The sequence below is a fragment of the Mustela putorius genome, unplaced genomic scaffold (assembly GCF_011764305.1).
Source record: "Mustela putorius furo isolate JIRA1106 unplaced genomic scaffold, ASM1176430v1.1 tig00003853_pilon_pilon_pilon, whole genome shotgun sequence".
NCBI lineage: Eukaryota > Metazoa > Chordata > Mammalia > Carnivora > Mustelidae > Mustela > Mustela putorius.
In genome coordinates this window covers 3,624,193-3,638,304 of record NW_025422005.1, presented here as the reverse complement: position 1 = coordinate 3,638,304, position 14,112 = coordinate 3,624,193, and the positions used below count along the sequence as shown (strand labels likewise).

Below are 14,112 nucleotides of genomic sequence, written 5' to 3'. Positions count from 1 at the left end.
AGGACTTCATTCTCCAGCGGGGGGTTAGGGGCAACGCCTTTACCTTGAGATCACTGCAGAGGTGTGCTCTGCTCTCGGGCCTGCTGATGGGCCTTGACCTGGGCCTCATGCCCCTTCTGGGCCCTTCTGGAGGCTTCTTGTCTGGCTGTCTGAGGAGTCCAGGAGAAGGGGCTGCATAGGTCCTTCCCCACTGGCTCTGCTGGAACCTCTTGTCTGGGGGGGCTCCCTCCCTGTTCCATCCTGGGGGGAGCAGGATTGGGCGTGGGTGTGCCGAGTTTTCACTTAGAACAGAAACACTCGAGACCCCAAAGAAAAGAGGTCGCTCGGCTCCGGTAGGGGAATGTTTTCAGTAAAGGGGTCCCTGCACATGGCTTGGTGTTCTGGTCCGTGCTGGGACGCAGACGGTGTTATCTGAGTTCGGGAATTTCTGGGATGGGCCTGTGTTGGTTGTTGCCATCATGACGTCATGTTTCTCCGTGTTCCTGAGTAGAGATGATGAGGCACAAGGAAGGATAAATTAACAGTGAACAGAAGCAGGTCCGAAGAGGGTCCCGGCTTCAGACCTGCCCTGGCTTACCAAGCTCCAGCAGCCCCCACCACAGCCCCTCTGTCATTTGCCTGTGTTCTCTCACGGGGGAAGGAGGGTCAGGGGGACGGCATGCCGCATGTTATTGCCGTCGACGTTGAGAACAGCGTGACAACCTGCGTCTGGTGCTGAGACCTCGGCCTCATCAGCCGGGGGGCCTCTGAGTCCCGCCACACTGCACGCTGATGTCCGGAACCTAGTGTGCACCAGCTTTCAAGTCCGCTTACGACGACTCTGTGACTTGAGGTTCTGGGTGGGAGATTGTCTTTGGGGCCTGAGGTGTGTCCATCGTTCTGTGACACTTGCCCCCGGGGGTCCGCAGAGCTGCAGATAAAACCTGGAAGGGCCGCAGCTTCTGTGTCACTACGGCAGGGGCAGAAGGGCAGCTCCGACCACCCACGTTGTTCTCGGTATCTCCGGGGAATCCAAGGCTCCAGCTAGAGACGGGGGTGGGGGGGGGTGTGATTCCAGTGCCTCCTACTTGAAGTTCATGCCTTTGGAAGCAATGTGAACCCCAGTGGCTTCTGGTTGGCCCTTCCCCTCTGTGGAGTGGCCGGTTGGTCACTGGGACGCTCACTGGATGCGGGCAGTGTCTGAGAGATTGCAGCACTGATGACCGCTCATGTTGTTGAAAATCTGATGACCGGGACCCTGGGTGTGGAGCCGCGACGTGCTTGGGAGGGCCGCTGGGAGCACTGGCTTCGACAGGCCGGAGCACACTCCCTCTTCTCGGGGAGAACGGACCGGATGGCAGCTTCTTACCGCGTCCCCCGGCGACCATCTGAGAAAAGAAACCCATGTGCTCTGCCCTCCCCTGACGAGCAGGACGCCAGGCTGATCTGTAGCTCGCGGTGTGGATGCGGTTATTGTCTGTGCTGGAAATCCTGCCCAGTGTCTCTTGGGCTTTTGTGACTCACTCTTGGAAAAGGGTTTCTTTGCTGAGTCACATTTTATAGCCCTGAAAGTGCCAGGGCAGGGGATCGGTGCCGGCTTCAGCGGTGGGACTCACTTGCAGTGTGCGGAGGGTCTGATTTTATTTTGGTGCCGTACGGGGGGGACACAGGTGTTTGTTCATTTGTAGAAGGCCACGATATAGGAGGGCTGAGTTGTTTTTAACGGAAATTTTTATCAGGGTCGCTCTAGGTTCTCATGCGGTTCTAATAAATAATGCAGAGAGACTCTGCGTGTCCTTTGCCTAGTTTCCCCAAAATTGCAGCACAAGGTCACGGCCAGGACACGGACATCGGCACAGTCCCCAGCCTCCCCCCGCATCTGCCACTTAGACTTGTGTGTGAGGACTGACTTCTGAAGAGCTGTTTTCAACCCGGGAGTGACCGGAAATGACAGGTCCTAGCTGGGGCTGTTCTCGGGGCTCTTTGTTGCTCCCCAGGAGGAAGGGGGGCCTTTTCCCGCGAGCGGCTCTTAGAGGGAAGCCCTCCGAACCCGTCCAGATTAGCGGTGCTGCCGACCCGCCACCTCTTCTGCAGCCAGGAAAGCCACGCAGCCTCCCTCTCCTGGTCTTCTCTCCCTTGCCTGGTTCTGACCTTTCCGCAGGCTTCGGTTTGACAGGCCTGGACTGTGCGTCGGCCCCGGGTAAGTGCTCACGTGCTCCTCAAAGCCGCCCCTTGCAGGAGTCCCATGCCTCGCTCAGAGCCAGGCTCCGCCGGGGCTCCTTGGCCTGCCCTCGGGGCCGCAGGTCTGTGTGCCAGTCACGTGCCCGGCGGCTGCCGCTGCCGCGGCCGTGGTGGGGGGAGGTCTGGGGAGGTGGGGACCAGGGAGCCTTCTCTCGTTTGGGGCAAGGCTCAGAGCGCGCCTCCTGCGTCGGGGCAGGGCCAGAGCCTTGCGTAAAGTGTCCGAGTGTGTTGGGAGCTTCGTCATGAATGAAGCGGGAAGCCTGTTTTTTGGAACTGGACCTGAAGGCCAGAGGCCAGTGCCAGGACTGAACGGAGTCCCGAGGGAGGCTTCTGGTTGGGGGCGCAGGGGTCCTGCAGGGCTGCTAGTGCAGGAGGAGAGCGGAGGGCCTCACGCTCCCCCGAGCTGGCCGACACCATCCAGGCATCTGGAGCGGCCGGAACGCTTGGCCACAGCTGTCTGTCGTGGGCTTGGTGGGAGTGAGCTGTGGACTGGCAGCATCTGAGAGTGGACGAGGCCTCCGGGGTGACCTGAACCAAAGCTCGGTCTTCCGTGCTCACGTCCACAGGCCGCCACCCATGGCTGGCTGTGGTGCTTCGGGGGAGTCCCAGGAACTGTGGTGGCAGCGGCATGTGGCCCATAGAGAGGCAGAGAAAGGCCGCCATCCTCACCATGTGCCCATCCCGTGTGCCCGTCTTCCTCACTCGGGGCCTTCGAGGCGTTTCTTCCCCGACCTGCAGCCTCACTTTGCTCTGAGCTCTGCCGAGACCTGCCCCAGTGATGTGCGTCTGCTGTCCTTCCTTCTTGGCTGCCTGCCGTCCTGCAGGCCTGCTCATGCCGACATCGCCTGAAGCGGCCTCTGCCGTGGGTCCTCCTGCCTGGTGCGGGCGCTGGGTCCAGCCCCACTTCCTCACCTGCTAACCCAGAGCTCAGCCGAGTGTCCGGAGAAGTGCTTTGTCGGAACTGGGCCCGCCGCTCTGCCGCGTGGCGGCCTGCCCTGGTTGGCGTCCCACATGGTCCTCCCGAGTCCCTGCTCAGGAGTCCCCTGGGGTGTCCTTGAAAATGCTGCTTCCCCCACCCCGACCTGCTGATGCTCCTTCCAGCAGACGGCGTCCAAGCACCCTGCCAGCTGTGGGGCGCGTCTCCCAGGCTCTGGGGGCTGCTCAGGTCCTCGCCGGGATTCGCCTTGTGGATTGGTCTGTGTGAGCGCAGGTTGCCGGTACGCAGGGGTGGGGGTGGCGTGGCAGGAGCAGAGCTGGTGTCCTCCCTGTGCGAGCTGCAGTTTTAACCTGACGAAGGAATCTTGGCGGAAAGTCCTTCCTTCCAGTCTCACCGCCCAGGGAACCGCCCCAGAGCAAACCACTGCCCCGTATCCCTTCCCGGCTTCTCCGATGCCTGGGCTCATCTGTGGTTCTTCTGTGGGTTCCGGGTGCGCAGGCCCCCAGCCGGGGAGAGGGCGCAGCCTGGGGGTCTGGGTGGAAGCTCACACCTTGATGGGCTGAAGCAAGGGCGGACGTGTCCTCTCACCACTGCCATCAAGGGCAACAGGTGTTTTAGAAACGCGGACGGCTCAGACGCCCTTCTGCTCCTGCCCGCGGCGCTGTCAGCCTCTCACTCTGTCGTCCCTCCTGCGGCGCTGTTGGTCAGGGGAACCGAATGCCCTTCCGGGAGAGCTGCGCCCCTGGGAAGCTGCAGACCGTGTTAGGACTTTGTGGGGAGCTCATGGGGCACGTGGGGGTGTTTCTGAGCGCTTCCCTAGAGGACGGTACTCCAGGGGGTTCTTGCCTGCTCTGCGCCTGTAACCCTGTTTTCTCAGCGGTGCGTGTGGGGATCCCTGGGGGAAGGGGGTCTGCTTTCCTGTTGGAGCAGTGCTGTTTTCGGGGTTGCATTCCCGTCCACAAGCTGGGCAACAAACGTGGGAAAGCTAGCCCTGGTCGCAGAGCGGGAGGGCCAGGAGTGCCCCCAGAGGTCAGCTCTGCTGCGGTTCCGTCAGTCCTGGTCATGGAGGGTGGGTGGTGAGTGAGGGGGGGCGTGTCAGATGGCGAAGCTGCCCCGTGGGGGTGCAGGAGTGGTCAGGGGACAGGCTCCACGTAAGATGGGGACATTCTTGGGACCTGCCCCTGCAGATGCATCTGGGGGGCAAAGGAATGGGCTGGGGCAGCTCAGTGCCCAGAACTTAGGACGTGCCAAGCCCTGGGACCTGCTGTTCTTTCTTCGGGGGTTCCGTCCCCTGCCGCGGCAGCTCGGGAGGCCCGCTCCGTCTCCTGAGGGAGAGCCCTTCTCCAGAGCCTGTGCCGTTCTCCAGACATGGCCTGGGGAAGGCCGGCCAGATGCCACCCTGGGGCACCTCTCAGGATCTGAAATTTCTGCCCAGCCCAGATGTGGCTCTTTAGTCTGGCCTCCTGGGGGGAGAGTGATCGTCCCTGTCCCTGTCCCTGTCCTATTCGGCGTGTGGGACTCACTTTTCACCTCTCTGGAGACCAAGGTTTTGACTCCTTTTGTTGTTACTGATGGCTGTGGGCCTGGGGGCCACCTTGTCATGGGGGTGGGCTGTGCAGAGCCTGCTTCCTGCCTGGCGACCTCTGCCTCTGGGGGCTCTGCCACCTTCCGGACCCCTGGATCTTGCTCTCACCCCTGCACTGTCCCCTTGAGCTGTGAAGCCGGCGTGTGGGAAATCAGTCTGGGAAGTAGCCTTTGCCCACCAATATTTTAGTTTTTGTACGTGAGTGGGTTCCCTGCGGGATGGGCTGTCGTCCCAGCACACGTGCAAGCGTGTCTGTCTCTGCTGCCGCCCCGTCTGTGTAAGGGCCGCCACTGGCCAGCCCCCCGGGTCCTGCCTGAGTCCACGGCTCCCAGCGTGGCCCGTCCTTGCTACATGTGGGTTCTGAATTTGCAAATCCGCTCACTCCCTGAAGTTCTCACCATGCTTTCCTGCTCGTTTGTGGACATGTGCTTAGTGGCTTAAAAATCTGAGTCTCCCTCACGTGCGTTTCTGTGGGTGAGGCGGCTTTGGGCCCGTCACTTTGCCCGTCCAAGCCCTGGTTCTCTTTTGTGAAATAAAGAGAATAGAATGTACGGGGATGGGCTGTGTTGAGATTTAGGATGATCTGGTGAGATGTGTGTGTCTGTGTGTGCCTTCCGTGGAAGCCATGACGTGTTCCCGGCTGCTGTAGGGAGCACGCGTGGATGCTGTCAGCTCTGTCTGCGTAGCCCCGTCCTGGCTTCCACAGCTGAGGACACTGAGGTTTAGAACCTGGGACGGACCCCCTGGCCCGGCCGCAGAGTGCGCGTGACCGCCGTGCTATCCTCCGTTGTTGCAGGACACGCGCTTCCCTCCGCCTGCCGCGGACGGTGGACTCGGCTCTCCCCAGCAGGCGCTCGTGTCTGCTGGGCCTGTCCTCTTCCTGCAGACGGGCCCTGGTTTGGAGACAGTCCCCGCTCCTTCCTTCCCTTTGCCCTGAGGGCTCTGGCCACCCTATCTCGTCCTCTCTGAAGCCCCATGAGCTGTGTGGCCCCTGGGCCCGACGGTGGGGGACCTGGTGCGGGGCAGGTGGTCCTGCCGCTGCGGCCTGTGGCTCCGCGGAGCCCTGGTGCAGGGGATGCGCCCGGCGGGGGACGCGCGCTGCCTTAGCTCCTCCCTCTTGCCTCTTCTGTCCTCCTCCTCTGATGAGGGTTTTAATTTATTTATTTATTTGACAGAGAGAGATCACAAGCAGGCAGAGAGGCAGGCAGAGAGAGAGGAGGAAGCAGGCTCCCCACGGAGCAGAGAGCCCGATGTGGGGCTTGATCCTAGGACCCTGGGATCATGACCTGAGCTGAAGGCAGCGGCTTTAACCCACTGAGCCACCCGGGCGCCCTGATGAGGGTCTTAATTCAGGTCGGGCCTCAGACACTTGATGAACCACTTCCTGCAAGGTCGGACTTCATTGTTCCTGCTCTTTAACGAGCAGTTGTGGTTACGTAGACCTTTTACACCGCACACCTGGGGGGCACGAAGGCATTCCCGGGGCTGTACAGCCACCACCACTGTCCACCGCCAGAACCTCTCGCCTTGCGAAGCGCCCGGGAAACTTGCCGCCCGTCCTGCGCCCAACCCCTGGTGCCCGCCCGTCCACTCTCTGTCTCTGATTTTACTACTTTAAGTGCTTCCTGTGAGCAGAATCGTCCAGCATTTGCCCTGTATGTGACTGTCCCATGTCCTCAAGGCCCATCCAAGTGTCCGAAGTGCCGTCCTTTAGAAGGCTGACATCGTGGGTGTGGATCGACCACATTTGTTCTCCTCCGTTCATCTCCTGATGGACGTTTGGGTGGTTTTTAACTTTCAGCCGTGGTGAGTAACTGTGCCTGCCCTGTGTGCTGGCAGGCTCTGACTCTCCACGGAGCTGCTTAAACACTGCTTTTTAAGTTTAGAAAGGAAGCACATGCGTATTTCTGAACTACGCAGAATCCAATGTCTGTTTGTGATGGGGAAGGTGCGGGAAGCCAGAAAGAAGGAAATAAAGTCATCTGTGATCACTTCCCGTATGTGTCCATGCGCACGTGTAAATGCGCAGGTTTTCAGGTAGAACTGGCATTAGATGATCTCATAATGGTGTGAGGTGTATTGTTTTCACCTACAATAGTGTGATTATTTTTCAATTACTAAATAATCTTTGACAATGTGAGTTTCCTTCTCATTTTATATGGAGGCACAGTCATTGGCTCAACATTTCCCTGCTGGTGAGCGTTTGGTTGTTTCTTTTTTTCTGTTGTAAATAACATTTAATGAGTATTCTTGTATGCAATGCTTTGCCTCTGCATTTGATTAATTTTGCTAAACAGGTTCAGAAAGTGGAATTAGTGGGGCAGAAGGCGGCAGTGGATAGTTTTACGGGCCTTGGTGCCCGCAGAGGCAAAGCTGGGATCGCCTCCGGCTGCAGGTTTACCGCCGGCAGGACGGCAAAGGGCTCTCACCACCGTTGGCTCTGCGCAGTCTCACGGCAGTTGTTTCCTTTCTCTGACTTTGGAATCCGCTCTTAAAATCCAAGACTTTGTACCTTCCTTCTTATGGGTAAAGCTTGGGAAGAGACATAGGGCAGCAGAGCAGTGACAGGCACAGGAGGGCAGAGCCCGGGTTGCGTGCTCGTGGGGGGGCGGTCAGCTTGGCCTTTATCCTGCCGTGGCGCCCGAGCCAGCGGGAGGCTCATTGTAGACCTGACCACGCCCCTCACTGCGGAGTGTTGGTGCACCTGCTCTGGGCTGGGCACCGAGCCGTGTGCTGGGAGCCACTGTCCCCTTCTGTCCTCACAGAGCTCCCAGTCAGGGCTGCGTCCCCTCCCTGCCCCGGACGGGGACTCTTCTCTTGTGGTGTCAGCCCAGACGGTGTTTTTGCTTGTTGGCTTAATGTGCTCATGAGTATTTCTGCATGTTTCCAAATGGTTCAAGGTAAACGTACAAAAATAAGAAATGGCATCGTTGGCTCTGTTCTTGCTAGAGAGGAAGGCAGTGATTAAGGGAAACCGAGCTGATAGGAACAGATGTCACCCTGCATTCTCTGATCTGTGTTCTTTGGATTGCTGAATTATAAAATGTGTTCCTGGAGGAGGGTGGGGGAAGGAATCGGGCTGTAAATGAAATCTGGGCTTGTTTAATCTGCTTGGCGTCTCGGTGTGAACGGCGGTGGGTTCTGATTCAGCGTTCGGTCTGAGTGCTGTTCCTGTGGTCTCTTCTCTGCCTGGAGGGCCCAGCACCATGGCCTGGACCTCGGTGGGTGAGAGCCCCTCGATGCTTCTGTGGTCCTGTCGCCACGGACGTGCTCCACGAGCCCCCTTCTTGTTTCAGGGGACGCTCTCCGAAAGCCTCGCCTTCAGAAGGCCGTCACGTGGTACTTGGATGATTTATTCTTCACGCTGTACCCTTCCTTGGAGAAGTTTGAGGAAGAGCTTCTGGAACTCCTTATCAGTGATCACTTCCGGGAGGTACTGTTTCACCTGGTGGAGCTTCCTCTGAGCCGTGGAGATGCAGGGGGGCCAGAGGTGGGGAAGCTGCCAGCCTTAGATACCACCAGGGCAGGCGGTCCTGTGTGCTCCCACCTTCAGTGGCTCGTGGGGGACACCTAGCCTGTTGTATTAGCCTTGGTGGGACGAAGGTGCTGTTATCACGAGACCCTAACGTTAGTTTCATTATATATTAAAGCAGCCTTCACTTAAAAGTATATTAAATCACCAAATGAGCATAAGGAAACCAGTAAAATAATCTGCATTTACAAAAAGCATTAGCAAGATATTTGGCTGACTCCAAGGACATGACTAGAGGTCTTAGTCATTTTATCCCCGCAGACCCGCTTTCTGTGGCAGGGGTCCCTGTCTCAGGGTCCAGTTCTGCCTGCCTACGTGACACATTGCCATAAACTCTTGGTGGTCACGGGCCACAGCTTGTCCCCACTTGGCCTTGGGACTGGTAGCTCACTTTCCTGTGTGTTCTGTGTCCAGACCCTTGCTTGGCTCCCCTCAGGCTTCAGGTGTTGGTGCAAACCTGACCACCCTGACAGGCCACCTGAGTGTGTGGCTAAGGCCACAGCCCCTTCCTCCAGCAGGCTCTGTCCAGGTGTCCCCCTGCTTCCTTTCTCCCGGTGCTTGGCTGTCCCCGAGAGCACCTGCTTTCCTTACCTGGTCGTTGCTCTATCATCCGTCCCTCTGTGGAGTATCTGTACCAGGAGGACAGGGTAATGGCTGGGTTCACTGTTGCACCCGAACGAAGTGCATCAGGGTCGGCCCATCGCAGGTCTTTTGCGCTTCTTCGTGGTGACAGTGAGCGATTGTGTCAGCAGGAGCCCATCCTAGCAGTGTGTGAGGTGAGCAGGGTCTTAGTGACACATGTTCACGCACACTCATAGGTACACATGTGCACACATGCACGCACCCGCATACGTGACCGCACGCTCAAGGTAAACATGGACACGCGCGCACGCACACACATGCACGCTCACAGGTATGCACGCGCACACATGCATGCATACGCACACACATGCATGCACACGTACATATGCACGCACGCCCACAGGTACACACGCATACATCCATGCACACACATGTACACGCACACGTACACGGTGCAACATGCTCACAGATACACACACACACATGCAGGCATGCTCACAGGTACACACGCGCACACATCCACGCATACGCGTGGATCGCACACACGCACACACATGCACATGCACACACACATGCACACACACTCATAGGAACATACGCGCACACACGGTCATAGATACGCACACACGTGTATGCACACTCATAGGTACACACACGCACACACACATATGCGTGCAGTACGCTCACAGGCACATGTGCACACGTGCACTCCTCGATGAGACGGGCTGGTTTTGCTCTCTGCGCATTCCTGACCAGGTAGCCGTACGAGGTCTCGTGCGAAACAGGAGCACAGAGCAGGGGCTGGCGGAGCGCTGTCCCGCTGTGGCTCCCGCCCTGCCCTTCCTACTGGGTGCGGACTGCGTGAGGGAGGAGGTGGTTTATGGTTAGCGTTGTTGGGTTTTACGTTTTCCCATAAAAGTCGCTTTACTGTGTCTCTTGACTACTTTGTCTTTAGTTGCCATCCAGCTGGCAGCTACCCGCCTGTCTCTGTCGCTCCATTTTCATTATCCCGAGACGAACAGGCGTTTGGTCTGTTCAGCGTGATTAAGGAGCAATGAAGAAAACTTGAAGATTCAGGCATCGTTTCGCCACGATCACATAATTTAATAAACAGTAGTCGCCTGGAGGACTGTCCTTGCTCATTTGTTAAAGTGCCTGTACATTTTTTTCTTAAGATGAAACACTTTAATATCCAGCGATCACTTTGGGGCAGATTCTGTGTTTATTGGTTTATGACTTACGCGTCCATACGCTCCCTCTTCCTGCTGCCCCTTCGGCCCCGAGCTTCCTCCGGAGTCTGAGTCTGGAGGCGGGCAGAGGCGCCTCAGGGGCCATGGGCTCCTGCACTGGCTCACGTTTGCTGCATCTTGGGAATTGTGCTCAGCCGTGGCAACCTGAGCACGCGTTTGAGGACTCCCCACACCTGGGGGGAGGGCGTGTTGGGGTGGATAGCCCAGAGAAGGCCGTGCCATGTGAGGAAACCCACAGCAGCCTAGAAAATGCCCAAAGGCCAGCGGTTCTTGGAGTTGCCTGTCATTTGCCTGGACGCATTCTCGCTGGGCACCCTCTGATCCGGAAATACCTGGGGTGGCCATTATAGTTTCTTCTCTCTGCTTGCCTTTCCCCTGGGAGCCTCTGCCCTTCAGCCCAGGGGCTGACCCTGCGTGCCCTGTGCTTTCCTAGGGGGGTGTTCCGCTGGACAGCAGTGCACTGGAGATCTTGGAGCGCCGCCTGTGCGTGGGCGTGCACAACGGTCTGGGCTTCGTGCAGAGGCCGCAGGTGGTGGTGCTGGTGCCCGAGCTGGACGTGGCCTTGACACGCTCTGCCAGTTTCAGCAGGAAAGTCGGCTCCTCCTCCAAGGCCAGGTATGCTCACTAGGGTGTGATGTGTAGCCCCATGGAACAGGGAGATACGAGGGTGCGTGTAGCTGGGGGTCAAAGTGTGGTGGAGCTGTTTTTGCATGGAAAGTATGCACTCGTCCACCGGGGCTTCTGTCCTGGTGCCTCTGTTTCCTCTTGCTGACTTCTGCGCATTAGGAGCAGACCTCAGTGATGTCCCATTGGAAAAGTCCTGATGTGTGCTGTGACAGTTTGGAGTTAGCATGACAGGTGCCTCCCGCTGTGGCTGCTTGAGGTCTGAGGAGACCCTGGCATGCTTTCTACCACCGACCCTGCGAGCAGGGTCACAGATGGCAGGGAACCAGCAGGCAGGAAATACTGTCGTTCTGTTCAGTCCTGTGTTCCCAAGTCAGAATCAGAGAGCGCTCCAAGGGGTGGCCCGTGTGAAGCCAGCAGAGACTGGCCCTGGAGGACGAGCCTCCCTGGAGACCTGGACATATTGGCCGTCCTTCTGACATAAGCTCTGGTGATTTGGAGCGAGTGATTGAGGCACCTAGAAAGGCTCTGGTTTGGAAGCTACCTTGGGGGCTGGACACCCAGCAGAGCTCAGCGGCATTGTTGTGGGCACAGACAGCATCCCGCGGTGGGTAGAGGGCCGTGGGAGCCCTGCCTGATCTGCCGCTGTTCCTTGTTCTTGACACAGCTCTGGAAACCAGGCTCTGGTTTTGAGAAGCCGCCTCCGACTCCCTGAGATGGTCCGTCACCCTGCGTTTGCCATCGTCTTTCAGCTGGAGTACGTGTTCAACAGCCCTCCCGGAGTGGACAGCAAGGTGAGAAGGGCCCTGGGCTCTGTGCCCCGAGGAGAAACAAAGTCGCCACCAGCGTCGCTTCTGTTAAATAACTTAGTGCAGTTGCAATCAGCTGTGTGGACAGCATGTGCGGCATGGGATCACAGAAACAGCTTCTTCCTAGTCGTAGAGCTTTGTCACAGTCATTTCCTGTCTTTCTGGTCACAGACTGTTCTGCTGGCCGACGGTAATCAGTAGCTCAGTAGGCACGCATGATAGCCTTGATTCACAAATATTGCATCGGTAAGTGTTTAAAGAATGAGTCTACTTTAATGTAGTTTTCATATGATCCTTAGTAAAGCTTGAATCTGCACAAGTGATACATGTTTTCTTACCGTGACCTTGGTGTGTCTGTATCATAACTAAGTAAGAGTCTGTACGGTTCACTTGGAAGAAGACAGAGACCCTTGAGTGACACAGGTTTGAACTGCACAGGGCCATTACAACCAAAAAAAGATTTTCTTGGTAAATACAGTATGTAAGTGTGTTTTTTCCTTATGATTTTCCTTAATGGCATTTTCTTTCTTCCAGTTGGTTTTATTATAAGAACACAGCATATAACACTTACTACTTACGAAACGTGTTCGTCAACTGTTCCTGCTACTGGCCAGTCTTCTGGCCAGACTGTAGCTGTTAGGAGTTACGTTTTGGAAGAGTCGAAAGTTACTGCAGGCGTTGGATGGCGCGGGGGTTGGAGTCCCTCCGCCCCATGTTACTTGGGACTCAGCATGTAGCACAGAGGCGACGTTCACATCACTGATGGGGCTGCTTTGGAAACTTCAAATCAGGCTGTACTTAAGATTTGGTCTTCTGTTTCCAAAAGCAGATGTCAATTTAACATGTCGATTTGAAATAAAAGGATGACAAGGCACCTGCCTGAGGACCGGTTGGCTAGCGTCGTGGCGCTGCTGCTGGGGGGCCAGGGCTGAGGACGGTCTTGGGGCAAGCCTTAGGAGGGGGAAGGCGGTGCCAAGCGGAGGTGCTGTTCTGCGTTCTCATCTGCCCTCTGTCGTGCACAGCTCAGGGCGGCACAATCCGGAGTCCCGAGCAGGTGAGCAGGTCCAGGGGCAGCCGTCCTGACTGTGCCCGAGCAGCGGCCACCATCGTCGCAGTCAGGCTGTCGTTCGCAGCTCTGCTCTTCTTTATTTACTACCAGACAAGGCAGCCGGATGTGGCCGTGTGAGCGCGTGTGGCGGCATGGGGTGGGCGCCCCGGGCTTGAGGGGACCATATCAGGAGGGAGGGACTCCGGGGCCGGCACCCAGGGCTGCCCGGGGAAGGAGACAGGGAGGAGTTGGCCCAGCTGCCTGTGGGCCTGGCGCCCCCGGGTCTCGCGTCCGTGGGGAGAGTTCCCTCCGAACGCTAGATTACAGTTTGCCCACATTACGGGGTCTGTACGTGGAAACTGATGGGTCACGTGACGCTCTGTTATTTGTTCGCCCTTCCCGGAAACGCTTACCCAATGCAGGTGGCTTTGCCACGTGTTGCAGCTTCATGGAGCTTTTGGAAGGCGGCGTGTTCTTTGTGGCGTGGAGGTCTCTCCTGACACAGGATGTTGGATGCCGTGGTGTGGCCATCGGCTGTGCTTTCTTCAGTGCAGCCACGAGGGGGTGGTCCGCACAGACGCCTGCTGTGTGCGTGGAGCAGCAGGGGGCCGCGCACCCCGGGGTTAGGCCTGAGTCGGATGGGTGTCCACGTTGGAGGGGAGGGCGCAGGGGCGCTCCTGGCCCTTGTCCTTCCCCAGGAGTATCCGTGAGTCGGGGGTGTGGCCTGGGTTGTGGGGGACAGCCGCAGCCAGCACGGCCCGGGTTCCTCTGCGGGCGGTCACGGAGCATGTGCTTCACTGGCTTCCCGCCTCCGCGTGTCTTTCTCCCTTCCTGTCCCTGTGGGAGAGCTTCCCCCGGTGGGCACTTCGCAGGTAAACTGAGGCAGACTGCATAGGAAAATGAACCAGCTAGCTCAGCCAGCCGCGTGCATAGTCCTGTTTGGTCCACACCATCTCCTACAACCCGTTCTGATTTATTTTGAGGCAAATTCCAGTCGTCGTCTGCTGTGATGACTGTGGACGTTGTGGCACGTATGATCTTTTCTTCTTTTAACTTTTTTATTATGGAAAATTTCAAATATGAAGGGAGAGAGAAGCCTGGACCTGGCGGGGTGCCTGCCTCCGCTCCTCTGCCCCCTGTCCCTTGGCTCCTGTCACTCGGTCCTTGACAGCCCGTCACTGCCTCTGTGAGCGGTCCCACACGTGTCCCCGGACGATGGGGCTGCTGCCGCAGTGCCCTGGTCACACCAGAAGACTGAGGCAGATTGTCCGCTGCCGCCCAGTGTCCAGTCGGCCTGCGCACCCATTTCTCAAGTGCTTTACAGAATCAGAAGTAGAAGAGCCGAAAACATAAATGTGTTTTTCTTTGGGAAATGATTTCTGGGCCAGGTCTTCCGCACAAGGGGAGCCGTCGCGTTCTCCCTCACGGATGCCGCCTCTGTTGCCGAGACCTGTTCTCAAGGTGTATTCCCTAGGTCTCGTGTCCTTCTATGGCTGATGCGTGAAGTAACAGAACGGGCCTGTGG

General features: G+C 57.6%; 1 protein-coding gene across 10 annotated transcripts in view; it reads left to right on the top strand.

Moving 5' to 3' along the window:
- Positions 1–14,112, top strand: part of NPHP4 (nephrocystin 4) — a 105,291-nt gene that overhangs the window by 24,800 nt on the left and 66,379 nt on the right. For all 10 annotated transcript variants that reach the window (XM_045063634.1, XM_045063632.1, XM_045063627.1 and 7 more), the window contains 3 exons: positions 8,039–8,175; positions 10,540–10,721; positions 11,398–11,524. In XM_045063634.1, the coding sequence (XP_044919569.1) occupies positions 8,039–8,175; positions 10,540–10,721; positions 11,398–11,524 (446 nt within the window). The remainder of the gene's footprint in view (positions 1–8,038; positions 8,176–10,539; positions 10,722–11,397; positions 11,525–14,112) is intronic.